Source organism: Echinops telfairi, unplaced genomic scaffold (genome assembly GCF_000313985.2).
Source record: "Echinops telfairi isolate 266 unplaced genomic scaffold, ASM31398v2 ScPeMD7_7475;HRSCAF=8513, whole genome shotgun sequence".
In the NCBI taxonomy this organism is placed as follows: Eukaryota; Metazoa; Chordata; class Mammalia; order Afrosoricida; family Tenrecidae; genus Echinops; species Echinops telfairi.
The window spans coordinates 9,182,753-9,198,200 of record NW_022111379.1 but is presented as its reverse complement, the minus strand read 5'-3'; the positions used below and the strand labels follow the sequence as shown (position 1 = coordinate 9,198,200).

The 15,448-nt window shown below is 56.0% G+C and overlaps 1 protein-coding gene across 2 annotated transcripts in view; it reads right to left on the bottom strand.

The window, feature by feature from the left end:
* Positions 1-7,498: 7,498 nt before the first annotated feature.
* Positions 7,499-15,448, bottom strand: part of PML (PML nuclear body scaffold) — a 44,078-nt gene continuing 36,128 nt past the window's right edge. The window contains exons 8-9 of one of the 2 annotated variants that reach the window (XM_045285814.1): positions 11,130-11,280; positions 7,499-10,254 (exon numbers count right to left, since the gene is read on the bottom strand). In XM_045285814.1, coding sequence (XP_045141749.1) covers positions 9,479-10,254; positions 11,130-11,280 — 927 coding nt within the window. In that variant the 3' untranslated portion in view covers positions 7,499-9,478. The remainder of the gene's footprint in view (positions 10,255-11,129; positions 11,281-15,448) is intronic. The other variant, XM_045285816.1, reaches the window with a different exon arrangement.

The following is a 15,448-nucleotide window of genomic DNA, read 5'->3' as shown; positions in this document are numbered from 1 at the left end:
CTCAGTGTCCTCTCCGCGAAGGCTAGGTGTTCTCTGAGGCTCTTCTGGCACAGCTGTCCTCTGGGACCCCAGTTCTTGGAGAACCCAGTAGTTTGCAGGTTGAGCCCCTAAATGGGGCTTAAGACAATGCCCTCAGAAAGTCTGGTGGCATTGTCCCCCCAAATCCTCCAGCCCTGGGACAGTTGAGATGCACCTCACTGCAGACTGCCTCATCTCTTGAGGCATCTGCACACACCCACATCCCTAATCTGCTGGGCACTGCTTGGTGGAGAGCAGGGAGCCCTGCCTCAGCCTTTACACAGTAGGAATCAGAGAGCAGCGAGGGGGATGTTGACAGGGATTAAAATCTGACCACTGGCAACTTCAGGAGCCAGTGTTTCGGCCCCACAGGGTGGCTCATGTTGCCAGGGTCCACAGCTCAGGCTGCTCCATGCCTGAGTCAGGGTTTGCTAGAGAAACAGAACCAATGAGAATCCCTTCTTTCTGCTTGCTCCGGTTCTGGCTCACAGTGACCCTGTGTAGGGATTCTGTGATGTGAGTAGACGGCTTCGTCTCTCTCCTGAGACCCAGTCTGAGGTTCTGACCCACCAGTCTACAGAAACAAATCCAGGGAGGCTCACATATGTGTAAGAGAGCACTTTATATCAAAGAGTAATTGTATATTAAGAAAACATCCCAGCCCAGTCCAGATGTGGCAGTTACGTAATGTGTTGTCAATTTGAGGGGATTAAGAGTGAAGGGGTGGAGTTTAGCCTGACAATCTGGTCGCAGGTTGATGACCTCATTTGGGCACTACAGAGCTAATAGCTCACTGGAGGCTGGGCATATTCTCTCTCTGTCAGACATTCCTGTTGACAAGCCACATGGAGCTAAGGTGTTGGAGCCAGAGCCCTGGATCTGGAGGAGCCACCTGGAGACCTCTCCCAGTGCTGAGATGCTTCCACCACCACTGGATCCGCAAGACTTCCCATCCACTGGCCTGTGACTTTCCTGCATTCGGCATCATTGCATGTGCTGTGTGAGTCTGAAGATGAATTTATAGATTGGTATTGGACATATGGGCTAATATTGGACTTATGGACTGGTCTGGGCTGGGATGTTTTCTTAATATGCAGTTGTTCTTGTATATAAAGCTCTTTCTCATACACATATGAGTGTCTATGCGTTTGTTTCTCCAGTCAACCCAGACTAACACAATGCGGAAACTGCTGTTTTGATGTGGCATGAATCCAGGAGCACAGGATTCTTGGGGGAAGGGATTCAGAGGTGGAAACACTGCCTTCAGAAGTGGACAGACCTAGATGGAGGCTATGTTGAGAAGCAGTTGCTTCACATTTTGATAGTTTTGTTTGTTTCATAAAGATGTCCATGTACTTGGCGACATCCTAGTGCTACATCATCACCTTACAGAGGGTGACTTGGCAGATTCCATTGTGGGACAACAACCAGTCTAGTGTTTGGCCAAAGCCACTGGGCGCCAGAGCCACATTGATACATGAACATACTGTTCACATCAGCCCATCAGAGGACCAAATGAAGCCGCCACAAGCACACGCTCAGTCTTCTTCCCCTCCGGCAGCCCTGGCACTGTCCTCCTTTAGAGCCTAGACTCAACAGCCCAAGGAGAAACAAACTAGGGAAGTAGGGAAACAGACTCCGGAGAGAAAAAGCTAAGGAAGGGTGTGGTTCCAAGCGTTCCCTCAGCCTCGGCCCACCCTCTAGGCAGCCCTACAGCACAGCACAATTTACACCCTGGGGATGATCTTCACTTGAGGGGTAGCTGGGTGCCCCTTGATGCCCAGCATTGAGACATCGACTAAGAGCTGCCTCAAACCCAAACCTAACCATTTGCCATTGAGCGGATGGCAATTTATGATAAGCCTTTGTATGTCTGAGTAGAACTATGCTCTGTGGGGTTTTCAATGGCTGTGATCTGTGTTAGACAGCATGAACTCAGTGGCAGTGAGTTTTCAGTTCAACATGATGTTGCTGTTTGTTGTGGATCCCGTCCGACCCCAGGGGGCCCCTGTAACAGGGTACACGTCCCCGTGGGGTTTCCTTGGCTGGACTCTTCAAGGAAGCAGGTCACCAAGGTGTTCTCCTCAAAAGCCAGGGGGCGCGTTTGAGCAGCCCGTCTTTGGTTGAGTGCTTAATTGTGATGCCACCACTGCTCCTTTGCTGATCCCAAATCAGCCTCACCAAAGGAGCACCCAGCGGCTGGCTGGGATGAGCAGTGCCCTCCTTGAGACGGGCCACCTTCTCATGTGGCAGGGAGAACTCCTGCCTGCACCCAGCTGGGGCCTGAGATGCAGCTCGGAGCCGGTGGGGTCCAGAGTGGGAGAGGAAGCCTGAGAGTGCACCTGCCTTCCACTGACCGCCGGGTGCCTCCGGAAAAGCCACTCTCTTCTGAGCCTCAGTTGTCCCTCCTGCCCCAAGGACTCAGGTCAGCCACTTACTTGCTCCTCAGGCCTGTCCCTGCCAAATCCAATCTAAGGAGGGGCCCCTTAGCACATGCGACTCCTGCCTTCCCAGGAAGGGAGGCCTCCCAGGCTCAGCCTCTGCCAGGTCCTCTTTGAAGCCCCCTGGACAGGCCTTCCCAGCGAGGGTGGGGCCTGTGGCCTCCTCAGGTTCATCACGCAAGCCCTTATCTCCAGGTCCAGCTGGGAACTTGATGTATTTATTTGCTTCTTCCAGGGCACCTCTGTCCAGCCCCTCAGCTCTGCCTGCATTGCAAGAAAGTGACCTTCCTGCAGATGGCTGCGTCAGGTGGGTGAAGAGGGGGTGGGGGGCTGCTATAAATCTGCTCCGCCTAGAGCCTGCAGGGAAACACAGACAGTCACGAGTCTTGGAGAGATGGGGGGGATGGCCGGGGACAGAGTCACCCTTCCTAAATGGACTGGAGCCAGGAGAGAGACAGACTCACACACACACACACACACACACACACACACACACACACACACACAGAGGGAGGGAAGGAGGAAGGGAAGGAGAAAGAGAAGTGGCAGATCAGAGAGAAGAAGGTAAGCGGAGGGAAGAGGAGGGGAGGGGATGGAGTGACTGGGTATATAAAGTCACCTTTGGACTGAGAATTAACCTTTCATCTTTGGCTAAGCTTAGTCCCAGGAGCCCTAGTGCCCTAGTGTGCTACACAGTAAACTGCTAACCAGAAGGCCAGGGCAGGCCCATCCAGATGGAAAAGCCTTGGAAACCCAGTTTGGGCAGTGAGGTTGATGCCCGGCACCTTGTGTCTGTGCACGTGACCTCATTTCATTCTCAGCAGCTGGGAGGTCAACCGAAAAGCCAGACTCACTGCCATCAAGTCCCTGCTGGCTCATGGCGACCCTCTAGGACAGGGGACACCTAACTGCCCCTGTGGGCAATTCCAAAACTGTAAACTCTGCATGGGAATAGAAAGCCCCATCTTTCTCTCAAGGAGTGGCTGGCGGTTTGGAACGGTTGACTCTCCCGATCGATCTGTATCATCATTATAGATCTGTATTATCCTTCCACGTTACATGTGAGATCACAGAGGCGAAGGAACTTGCCCAATGTCTCGTGGCAGAGCTGGGGTTTGAACCCAGGCCCCAGCCAAGATCATGTTCCACAAGGCACGACCCCCCACCTCCTCATGGGTGAATTTGATTTCCTGTAATATGGTGTCAGTCCCACGTGAGGCTCTACTTCTCGGTGGGCCCTGGGAGAGGCACCACCCAGATGCTCATGGACTCTCAGTCTTCACAGGGTCTCCATCACACTTGCTTGGCTGGCAAGGTTTTTGGAGAATGTCTGCGGTTAGCCAGTCATGTGCTTGCTTATTAGGTCTGGGATATTGATTATATTTGTAAACAGACTTCAGCATTGTCCAGGCAACTGGTCTCTTAGCAAATTCCTGTGTGCTGGCTTTGAGGATGTCCCCGGAGCCGGAGAGGAAGACGTTCCCCCCTCCCCCTCACTCATCTGCAAATGATGGAACCTTCCAGACTTTTTGTTTTAGGGGAGAGGATTGGTGGTTGAAATTCTAAGCCGTTTTCAACCCAATCCTCTTCGAGATCTACTTCAACTAGCCCCGCCCCCCCCCCCAAAGGTCTGGAACTGACACCTGGGTTCAGAGGCCAACATCGATGAGGGGCTGACCCCTGGTTCTTCCAGGCCCAGCCCCCTCCTGTGGCTGGGCCCGGGACCAAGGCTGATCCAGGGAGCAAGTCCTCAGAGACTGCACCCATTCCCTTCCATTCCCTTCCAGCTGGTCTCCCTCATTCTCACCTGGCAACTGAGCCACACTGAAAGGTCAACCAGCTGATTCCAGCTCATGGTGACCCCATGTGTGCTCTGTAGGATTTTTAATGGCCATTATTTTTTAGTAGGTGGCCAGGCCTTGCTTCTGAGGTGCCTCTGAGAAGACATGAGCTACCATGTATGCCCCATAACACCCCTTTCCCCTTGCCGTGCAGCTGGGGAGAGGGACTTAGCCTACCTCCGTCTCAGCCCATAGGGAATGAAGACGGGGAGCTAGACAGCCTGAGATAGTGTGATAATTTTAAGACCCTGCAAAGTATCTAAGTCTACAAAGTATCTAAGTCTACAAAGTATCTAAGTCTACAAAGTGTCTAAGTCTACAAAGTATCTGTTCAAGGAACTCCCAGGTGGTATGATTTTGTACGTAGACAAACCCAAGGAATCTACAGCGTTCACACAGGAGATAGTAGAAGTTTCCCCTAGGAGAACGATTAGGAGAGACAATGGCTGAACACTGGCTCCTTCCGTTGCTGGGTGTAGCTGCGGTGGAATCAGCCCCTGACCTCCTGACTCACGGTGACCCCAGGCATGCAATGAAAGGCTGCCTGCTTTTGTTCCATTTGCTGATGAATTTGGACACGTCAGAAGAGGCCAGTCCCTGCAGGCCTGGACTTCTGACCTCACCTGGACTTCACCTCGAACCTTAACCTTGCTTCTAACCATGCCTCATGCTTACCCTCACCCATAACCTTCACCAGCATGCTACCCAGTAGTGCTCCAAATTGGCTCACTCCTTCTCGCAAGCTGTGCTATACATACTGTGGCCCTACTGAACTCAGAGTTACTTAACTCTTGTCTTTCAGTTGGTCCTTAAAGCATCCCACTTTAGCGTCTTCCTGAGCAACTCCATATAAGACATCAGATCACTGGTGGCGTAGTGGTTATGCCTTGGGCTGTTACACAGAAGATCAGCAGTTTGAAACCACCAGCCGCTCTGTGAGAGAAAGATGAGGCTTTCTACTCCCATGAAGAGTGACAGTCTTGGGAACCCACAGGGACAGTTCTACCCTGTCCTATAGGATGACTATCATTCAGAAATGGCTTAATGGCGGTGAGTTTGATTTGGGATATATAAGCATAAAGTATTGCTATGTTTTTCCTAATAGATATTACCATAAGCCCAAACCACTTAACATGTTCCTGATGGTTCTCCACGCACCTTGTATCCCTCTCACCATGGAGAGTTGGCATGGACTGAGCTACCTGAGCCGAAACCTGCCTTCCCCACCCACTTTGCAGAGCAGACTGGAACCACCAAGTCCGGTGGGGCTGCAGTGCCCTCTGCTGGTCAGACGAGGGCGGCGTCCTGCTCCGACCTGCTCTTCCCTGGCTTGTGTTCACCGACTGTGGACCTGGCTGAGGGGTGGAGGGAGAGGAGGAAGGTCCTTCTTCTTCCACCTAGGGTGTGGGTGGAGACAAGCCCGAGGTCAGAGGAGGAGATGGGATCAAGAGATGGCCTGGGCCTGCTGGGAGGTGTACAGTGAAGTTAGGGTTGGGGTGAGGACTCAGAGAGTCCGGCCAGCAAACAGCCAGGTAGCCGCAGTGTTGTGCAGGTGGATATAAGAGCAAGGGGAGGGTTAGGGTTGTCAGATTTTTCAGGGTGACTGTTCTGGTGTGTGAGTTAGCTCTTAAGCCTGGAACAGGGCAGGGCTGGGCAGCCAGCTGCCTCAGGAAGACTGTTCTCCAGGTTGAAGTGGCTGAAGTCTCCCATCTGGGTGTGGTAGGACCAGAGCACCCCCTGTCCCCCAGGGCTCCCTCAAGCACCAGAACCACCCCTGGGTTACATGCTCTATGAGGTCCCCCTCCTTCCCTCCCCGCCCCCCCCCAAGTTCTTGTTCGTTAATCTCTCTGAAGACAAACCCTCACGCGGTTTTCTGATCGGTTTATTTTTCTAGAACAACACGGTCCTCTAGATGGTCTATGAAATAATCTCGTACATTCGGATCCTCCTTTATATATTCAAAAGGTATCTTCACATGTTTTCTCATTGGTTTCGCACGAATGTCCTGTAACAGAACCACCCACCCGTTTTACAGAAGGGAAGTCTGAGGCTCAGGCAGGTCCACACACCGGATTAGGGCAGGACACGAAGTGGGGATCGAAACTCAGCATCCTAACTTGTATCCCAGTAAGCTCTTGGTTCATGCACCGATCTCTACACCTGAGAGATAGTTCCAAATGGGGCACAGGTGACATTTCAGCCAAAAGGCTGAGTTGAGAGACTAAAGCTCCGAAGTTGTCGGTGCTGAGCCTCCACGCCCAACTGCACCCTAAGGGGATCATATCACAAGGTCTGGGAAGAATGAAGACAAATGTGCTGCCAACTTGATTGTCAAAGAAGACCGGGCATACTGGTCAGATAGAGACGGGGGTGGGAGTGGCTCGAGACGATGGCTTTTCATACCTGATAAGCCTGGAACTGACACACTCCAATGGCCCCATTTTTAGCCAAACAACAGAAAAGAGAGGTGGAAAGGGCAAACAGGACCACGAGGGAGGCAGGCGCACCTCAGAATGCCCAACCCTGTGTGATCAAAAGGGTAGTAGGTGCCTAAGGGCAAAGTCCAGGTTGAGAGGAGAGCTTGAAACATGAAGCGCAGGGAGGAGGCGGGAGTGTGGGGAGGGGTGTCTGTGTGTGAGAGAGAGATGGTGCATTGTGGGGACCGCAGTCAGCGGCACAAAACAGCACATGGATACCCGGTTCTGCAAGCCTCCACCAGGATCAAGTCTTAAAACACACCCAGACAGGTAGCTGGGTGAAGGACAGGGCCACTGACCCAATCAGACCACTGGGCTGCTCACCAGGCTGGGGGCTGCGGGCACTCATTTGGGTCGGCACGTCAGAACCAGCTATGACAGGCTACTGGGTACAGTGACCATGAAGACAGCAGCGTGTTAATTACACATTGCTGACATTCCCCTCTTTTAAAGGGGTTCCCTCCTGAGGCTCAGAGACCGAGAGGGTAGACAGGTACCCAGCAGGGCAGTGGGGAGGTTCCTGCAGACCCTTCCTCTCTCTCTCTCAGAGATTCTTGACATTGGTGGGTCCCCACTTCTGGAAGCAGCACCCCCATACACACACACTCCCTGTCTGCCAGGGGGTCCACATCTATGAGGCCCTTGGCACTGGGTGCTCTCAGCTCTACCAAGTCTTGAAAGACTCCCACAAGGAACTGCTGAGCTGGGGGCAGGGGTGCTGGGGGTGGGGGGCTTCACCCTCCTAACAAGAGGTTTCTTTCTGGCTCCCCCAAGGTGGGCCCTACAGTCTGGACTGGAGCAGCAGGCTTGAAGTCATGTCTTTATTAAAGGCTGTGGTCGTGGACAGGGCAAGCCCACCCTTTGCTATAAAAACTGTGATCAGCTGAACCTGGAATTAGCAAGTGCCAGGAGGGCAGTTGGAGCTGGGACGCTGGCAGCACTCCTCGGGCTGGCTGGGGCCAGGCTGAGGTGAGGAGGGTGTGGGCAATGGCTGTGGCCCGTGCAGCTGCTAAGTGGCCTGCCATAGCCATGTTATGGTCCCCTCCTCCCATTAACGGGCTTCCCTCGGAGCTGGGAGTCAGCACCTGCCGGAAACATCTAGCCTGAGTTCTCAGTTCTCACGACGCCCCTGTGTCAGAGTGCAGCTATGCGCCACAGGGGTTTCAAAGGCTGAATTTTATTTTTGCCTTTCCCGGGAGGAGCCCCACAGGCACAGTGGTTGACTGCAAGGCTAGCGGTTTGAAACCAGCAGCTGCTTCTCCAGAGGAAGGGGTGTGGTCGCTCTACTCCCATAAGAAAGCTACCATCTCAGACACCCACAGGGGGCAGTTCTACCCTGTCCTATAGGGTCACCCATGATTCGGATGGCCTCGTGGGCAGTGGGTTTGGTCTGGCTTTCATGTGAGGTGACTCTGGATGTCCTTAAACCTATCACCCTTGGGTTGACCGTCGAACAAGGTTACCGAGTGGGATTCCAGGGCTGTGGAGTCAGCTCAGTGGTGCGTGGGGACTAGGTGTGTAAGGGCCGGGGCATTCCCCTTTCAGTAGCAAGCTCCTATATGACCCCTGATTGGATCTTCAGAGCACCCATGGGTGGGGGCTGGGGTGCCATTCCTCGGACTTTACACAGACGTGGGAGCATTCCAGGAGCAGGCAGCCTGGAAGAGGACCAGGAAGAGGAGGCACGGGCACTTAGCTGCCGACCTGTGACCTGGCCACGTTGCTTAGCCTCAGTGGCCTAGGAATGGGAGGGAGGGACTGTGCAAGACAAGTGAGAGCAACTTCTGGTCCACCACCTCAGAAGCCTGCTGTCCACTCCTCGGATGACTGGATGGCCTGATGGGGACACGGCCCTTTCCTAGACCGCACAGAGCTGGGCGGGCCAGAGTGTCCACTCTCAGCACCGCTTCCCCCATGGAAAGGCCGCTTTTGAGGCCCTGGCTGACACACCTCAGTGGGCCCCAGAATCACCTGGAGAATCTGGTCCAATTCCAGGGTGTCCCGCGCACTAAGGTTCTGACCCAGAGGGACCGAGTCGGATGGAGCCAGGATTCTGTACCTCTAATGGCCCTGCTGATTGCTTTGTTATACCTTGCTCTGGGTGGGGGGGAGACCTAGGCCACAGGGCAAGGCAGGAGAGTGGGTGGTGCTGAGAGGGGTCTGCTGGCTGCATGGCTGGGAGGGAGGCCACGTAGCTGGGGGAGGGGAGGGGAGCGGCATGGCACAAGGAGTAGCAGCATCTGTCTCTGTAGATCTGAGGCCCCAGTGGGCTGACCAAGCTCCCAGAGGGAGGCTGACAGAGGCCAAGCCCCTGGGCAGTCAGGCCGGGACTGCTTGGCATGAAAGGCACTTTGGGTTCCTAGAAGGGGGTGCTGGTGTCCATGGGAGAAGTCAGCGGGCTCTCTCTGAGCAGGTGGCAGGGAGTCAGAGAGGAAATGCACCCCTGAGGGGCAGGTGGAGAAGCTGGGATAGGACAGAGGCCACTGAGAGACCCTGCGCCACGGTCTCTCTGCTCAGATGTCCCTGGTCCAGCTCTCGGCTAAGGGCCAGTGTGGTCAGGTTCTGCCGAGCAGGTCCTGGAGAAGGGGGATTGGTCCTAAGCCACGGGACAACCAAGTGTGAGGGCCTGGGCTGCTGCAAGAGGGGAGCCTGGCTCAGGGACCCCACCTCCCAGAGATCTCAAGCCAGTCACCGGCTCCTCTCAGCAATGCGGGGAGACCCTTGCTGGCAAGCTGTGCTTGGGGGGCAGGGCAGGGAGCCCCTCTTCTTGTGCCAACAGGCCAGCGAAGTAGGCGTGCAGAGGCTGCAGTTGGAAGGCAGGCGGGGCCGGCAGCAGCGTGGACGTGGCCTGCAGGCTCAGGTAGCGGCTGTACTTCTGCAAGCCCTTCTGCGGGTCCTGGCGGTGGGTGGCCAGCAGATCCTGGAAGCCGACACTGTGCAGAGCCAGCAAGCGGGCGCTGGCCCTGGGCAGGACGGCGACGCGCACCAGGGGCTGCAGGGAGGCGAAGCACTGCAGGCTGCTGACCGAGTAGATGTGCCGGACCAGCGGGAGGCCCGGGTGGACATCGAAGAGGCGGCACAGGTCTCGCATGACGAGCACGGTGGCCAGGGCACTGCGCTCGTTCATATTCCTCACCAGGTAGGTCCTGGCCAGCTTCCTCAGTTTGAAGCTGCTGGCCTCGGGCATCCGCTCCTGGAGCAGTGGCCGGATGTCCAGGAAGCCTGAGATGGCCCTCCGGAACTCACACAGGCTGTTCATGTCCTCCAGGGCCCGGAAGAAGTTGGGGAGGGCCGGTGCCCACAGCTGATAGCAGGCCAGGATGGGGCGGCGCATGCAGCCTAGGAAGCGGAGGAAGTGGGCAAGGCCCACCTCCAGGGACACGGCCTTGGAGTAGACGCTGAAGACGGCCTCTGGCTCGATCAGCACGCGGAACTTGCTCTCCTGGTGCACGGCTGCCAGTTGGCTAATCTTCTGGGCTGGGCAGAAGAAAGGGGCAGGTCAGGCACCAGGCCAGGGGATGCTGGCGGGGTGGCAGACAACCCTGTATGGCAGCCAACTCCCCTCCAGGCGGTCCAGCTCTGACCCTGGCTCTGGTGGGCTCAGGGCTCAGAGGGGGAGGCTGGGCTGCCCTCTGGAGACCCCTGGCTCACTGGCTTGGGGTCCAGCTCCTTCCATGCCCCTTCCCATCACCAAGCTTTTTTGGGGTCTCTCAAGTTAGCCTCTACCTCCTGACCTAGGAGACCCCTGGCCTCCAGTCCCTTAAGTCATTTAGTCAAACACTGCTCAGCTCAGTAAGAGTCCTGGGACATGGACCCCCACCCCCACCCCCACACACCACCCCTGGCTGACTCCCTTCACAGTGAAGTCCATGGCTTGCACCTGTGGTTTGCCGTGGGCACAGCCAGGGGCGGCAGAAGGCCAGGAGCAAACAGTCTGCAGGGTGGGCACTGTGGCCTCCCTCTGGAGCCCTTGGTAGGACCCGCCTGGGCTCAAAGTGCACCCTGGGGTGCTGGTCCAAGTGTGTAAGGGCAGAGCTGTCCCCCACTCCCAGGCCCGGGTCAAGACAGAAGTCCTCATTGACAGACAGCCACGAGGCACCTGGCCTCTCACACAGCTCCTTTCCTGAGAATGGTGGCCCTGGGCAGGACAGAGGCTTCCTGCCCTCGGCTGTGCACCAGAAGGCACCTCAGCAGAATGGCCGGGTGGAAAGGCAGTCACTGGAAAGCCTATGGGGCCCAGCTCTACACTCACATGGGCAAGGGGAGAGTTGGCATCGGCTCAATGGCATGGGGTGGTCAGTGGTGGGATGGAGACTGTGTTGGGGGGGTTGGGGATCCATAGGAGAACCTACTTTCCTGGTCAAATTTGAGGTCGAAGAAAACCAGGGGGCTGTCGTCTGCTGGGGAGTCGGAGAGGGTCTCATCCCGGGTGCTGAGGGAGCTGGGGTCTTCCAGCTGCAGGTCACTGGACTCGCTGCTGCTGTCGGTCAGCTCTCCGGAGGGCTGCAACAGGGGAAAGTAGCAGGTCAGGGGCTGTGGGGGGACACGAGGGAGGGAGTGTCGCTGGGCAGGGTGTGTGTACACACAGGTGAGGATGCAGCACCAGGGAGACGGTGGGCACACGGGCATGAATGTGTGTCCGAGAGTCACGTGTGTGAGCCAGCAGCTGTATCAGCAAGTGCGAGGGTGTGAGAGGATGGGGCTGAATGTGTGGAAGCTGGTGTGAACGAATGGTGTGTGTGTATGCTCACACCTGTGAGGGTGTATGTGTGGGCACTTATGTGGGTGAGGGGGTGCCTGGTGAGACATCCTGGGCGGATCCCGAGGTCCTGGAGGAACGCCCAGGCACATGGGACGGGGATGAAGGCATCTGTCTTGAACTTCAGCTGCTTCTCTGTAAGGTCCCAGGAGCCAACAGAGGCCCTGTGGTTTTGCACCAAGGGGACAGGCAGGGCTGCTTGCCCCCCACCCCCCAACTAAACATTACACCAGAGCAGACTGCTCCCTGGCAGTGGGAGAGCAGCAGAGGGAGAAGCCGCCAAGCCCCTGAGCCTGGAGAGGAGCCTGTGCCCTCCCTCTCGTAACATCCACGTCTGAGAGAAATCTCTGAGTCCTGCACTCCATCAGGCTCCATCCTCCCCAGCCCCTAGGCCCTGCAGAAACCCAGAAGGGCTGGAGAGGAGGACAAGGAGGACCACGGAGATGGGTCTCTGGGTCTCCTGGGAAGCTGGGAGCTGGGGTGCAGGACTGAGCCTCTGGTGCTAAGTGTTACCTGCTCATTGCCTCACTGCTGCCACGCCTGCATGTCCAGGCTGCCTACAAGTCCAGGCTGCCTACAAGTCCAGGCTGCGGTAGCCAGCTCAGAGCCGCCCTGCGGATCCACTGGTGGGCACTAGCTAGAATCCAGGACGGAGGGACCTTGATCCAGGGCTGGTGGTGACACTGGAGGGACAGTCTGAATCGCCTCTGGCTTGCTGATGGAATTGGCGCCACCTGGGTGTATTTGCAGCCTCCGCCAACTGAGGATCTGGATGCAGTCTGTCTGTTCCTGCCATCCCCTCCCTCCCCCCCACCCCCCCCAACGTCTGGGGGAAACTTTGGTTTTCAATAAAACGGCGGACTAGAGAACAGTCATGAAGATGGCGTGGGGTTTCTGAATACTGTCCGATGCTCACTCTCTTTGTCTTCCAAAGCCCTGCCGGGCTCACCCGCTTCCTCCCAGTCATTGATAGGGACAGCCTTCTCTAAGTCTGCCCACAGACGAGTATCCACACTTCAAGACAAAATTTCATTTATTCGTCATTAGAAATAAATAGCTCACAATATAGAACGACATGTTGCTTTGTGATGAATCACTATGCTTTCATCATGTTCAATTTGTCACCATGCAAATACATCCTGCATATTCGATAGTTACATGACAATTCATCACAGTAGCAAAATGACAGTGATGAAGTAGCAACGAAAATAATGTTATGGTTGGGGGGGGTCACCACCACATGAGGAACTGTTTGAAAGGGTCTCAGCATTAGGAAGGTTGGGGACCACTGGTCTAGATGTTTTCTGGGCGCAGCCGCACTGCTGGTTACAGAGCAGTGGTCCTCAGACTCTGGTTGGTGGCGGGATGGGCTCCCTCATCCTGCGCTCTCAAGGGCCTCAGCTCTCCTACCAGTGGCTCACCAGCGGTCCCCTTGGCCTGGTCCTCCATACCGCCTATTGGCCTTGTGCTCCGAGTCTCCTCTTCTCCATCCTTTTTGCTCCGAGGAGAAGTGAAAATGCCTGTGTTAGTCCAGACAGACTAGAGAAACAAATCCAGGGAGGCTCATATGTGTTTAAGGAAGAACTTTATATCAAAGAGCAATTGTATATTAAGTAAACATCCCAGCCCAGTCCAGATCAAGTCCATAAGTCTGACATGAGCTCATAGACCTGAGACTAGTCCATAAATTCATCTTCAGACTCATGCAACACATGCAATGATGCAGAATTCAGGAAGATCACAGGCCAGTGGGTGGAAACTCTTGTGGCTCTAGTGGCGGGGGACGCATCTCAGCACTGGTGTGGGTCTCCACGTGGATCCTCCAGCTCTGGGGCTTTGGTTCCATCAGCATAGCTCCATGTGTCTTGTCAACAGGAAGACCAAGCAGAGAGAATGTATCTGGTCTCCAGTGAGCTATTGATCTCCATGGAGCCTCCAAATGAGGTCATCAAGCTGTGGCCTGATTGACAGGCTAGACTCCACCCCTTCGTGAGTTGACAGATTACGTAATTGCCACAATGCCTCTTAGTGCTTCCTCCAGTCTCCTTCTATTTGCAACGTCGGATCTTGGGAGGTTCCTTCAAGACTTAGAACCAAGGCTGGAGACGCCTACTTCTCCCCTTGCCTCACCAGGGGTGCTGATCCCAACACCGGCGATTCAAACCCACTAGCTGCTGCTCCACGGGGAAAAAGTTGAGGTTATCTGTCCCCACAAAGATTTGCAGCCTCGGAAACCCTATCCAGCATCGCAATGAGTCAGCAAGAACTTGATGGGAGTGGGGTGCCTTGGGGGGCAGTTATGCCCAGGCTACACTCAGGAAGGCACGGCTGTGCCTGCAGCCAGGGGGCAAGTGTCTGTCGTAATGACTGGCTGCTTCCATGCTTGGTCCTGGGTTCACTGAAATCAGGATGGGCACGGACAGCCTTGGGTCACCTAGTCTCTGGCAGCCATGCTTATCAAGAGCGCCCCAGGCCTGAACCAACCTTTTCCTTCATCCCAGTTTCAGCCACAGAGGGGATCCATTTAGCAAACCACACATGAGGCTGTTTATCGCAAACAGGAAACACCAGCTCTGGCAAGGTCTGGAAGGCCCTGAAGACGGCACGTGGGAGTCGGTGAACCGATCACCTGTGGTTAGCTCTCCTGTAGCCTCCTGCTCTTGCCCGACAGCTCCCCGCCTCTCTGGGGTGGGTACCTGGCAGTACCACGCTCCCCTTCCCTGCATCAGCTGCTCCCCACAGGCCTCCTTCTGCCGCACGTGACCATGTTGACCAGGCCCTCCGGCCTCCGCTTGGTCCTCATGCTGCTGCTGAGGGGCTAGCTAGCGCCAGTCCCTGGAGCTGAGTCTGTGAGAACACCTCTCTTCTCTGATTGGATCCTAAGACACGAGCCCCACGGCAGAGATGTGGCTGACCCTCCTTTGCAATCTGTAAGCATAGCTCTCGCCCAGCGGCCTCCACCCGGGGCCAGGAGCTCGCCCATTGATCCCTGATATTGGCTCCCCCTGCAGCTCCCCAACCCTTCCGACTCAGGGGAGGCTGCTCATAGAAAGCGCCTCCTCGCTCTAGCAGCCTCCAGACCCCGAAGGCTCCGCCTGAGCGCCCAGCTACAGACTGCCAGGGCCCAGCAGGGAGCCCCTGCCGCAGCCTGACCCCCAGAAGGTGTCAGTCTCTTAGGGGGCTGGTGCTTTCCAACGTCCACTTGCTGAGGGGTTGGGCAAAGGCAACTGGCCTGACAGGGAGAGGACATGGGAATCACCCTAAAGCAAAGGCTAAGGGCTCGCAGTGGGGTGCTGCAGGTGTTCTGGGGTCCCTGCAGGCCTAGAGGATGGAGAATGCTGGAAAACCAAATGAAGCCACCTCTGGCCTTCCCGTGGAGTCTGCCCTCCACCCCCGGCGACCGAGTGGTCTAGCGCAGGCCCGCTCCTCGGCCCTGTTTCTGGCCGCCATCTTCACAGACGGCAGTGGCTAGGCCGTTCTGTTCTCTCTTGGTAGTTGCTGGGGGCTGAGAGAAAGACTGGACCCTAAATCTGTGGCCCCAAAGTGTGGGCTTCCTGCAATGGCTAGGTCTTTTAAAAGGTGCATCCAGAAGGGTGCCGTTCCCAGGCACGCTCACACCTCCAGACTGCCCTCCTCCCAGCCGTTAGTCCCTCCGCAACCCGGAACATCCTAGGAACCTCTGGGTCAACTTCAGACCTCATCTACCACGTTCTGTGGAAGCCGCTCAAGGATGAGGATCAGCGGCGCTTGCCACCTCCTCTGCCTACCGGATACTGCCGGCCTCAGTTTCCCAGCCTGACCCTCCGTGCTGCAACCAAGTCCCTTTCTCCATCTCTGCTTCCCTGGCCTCCATCTCCACTTACAGCTACAGCGTGACGTTAGGGAGACTCTGGGATGAATCCCAGAGTCCAG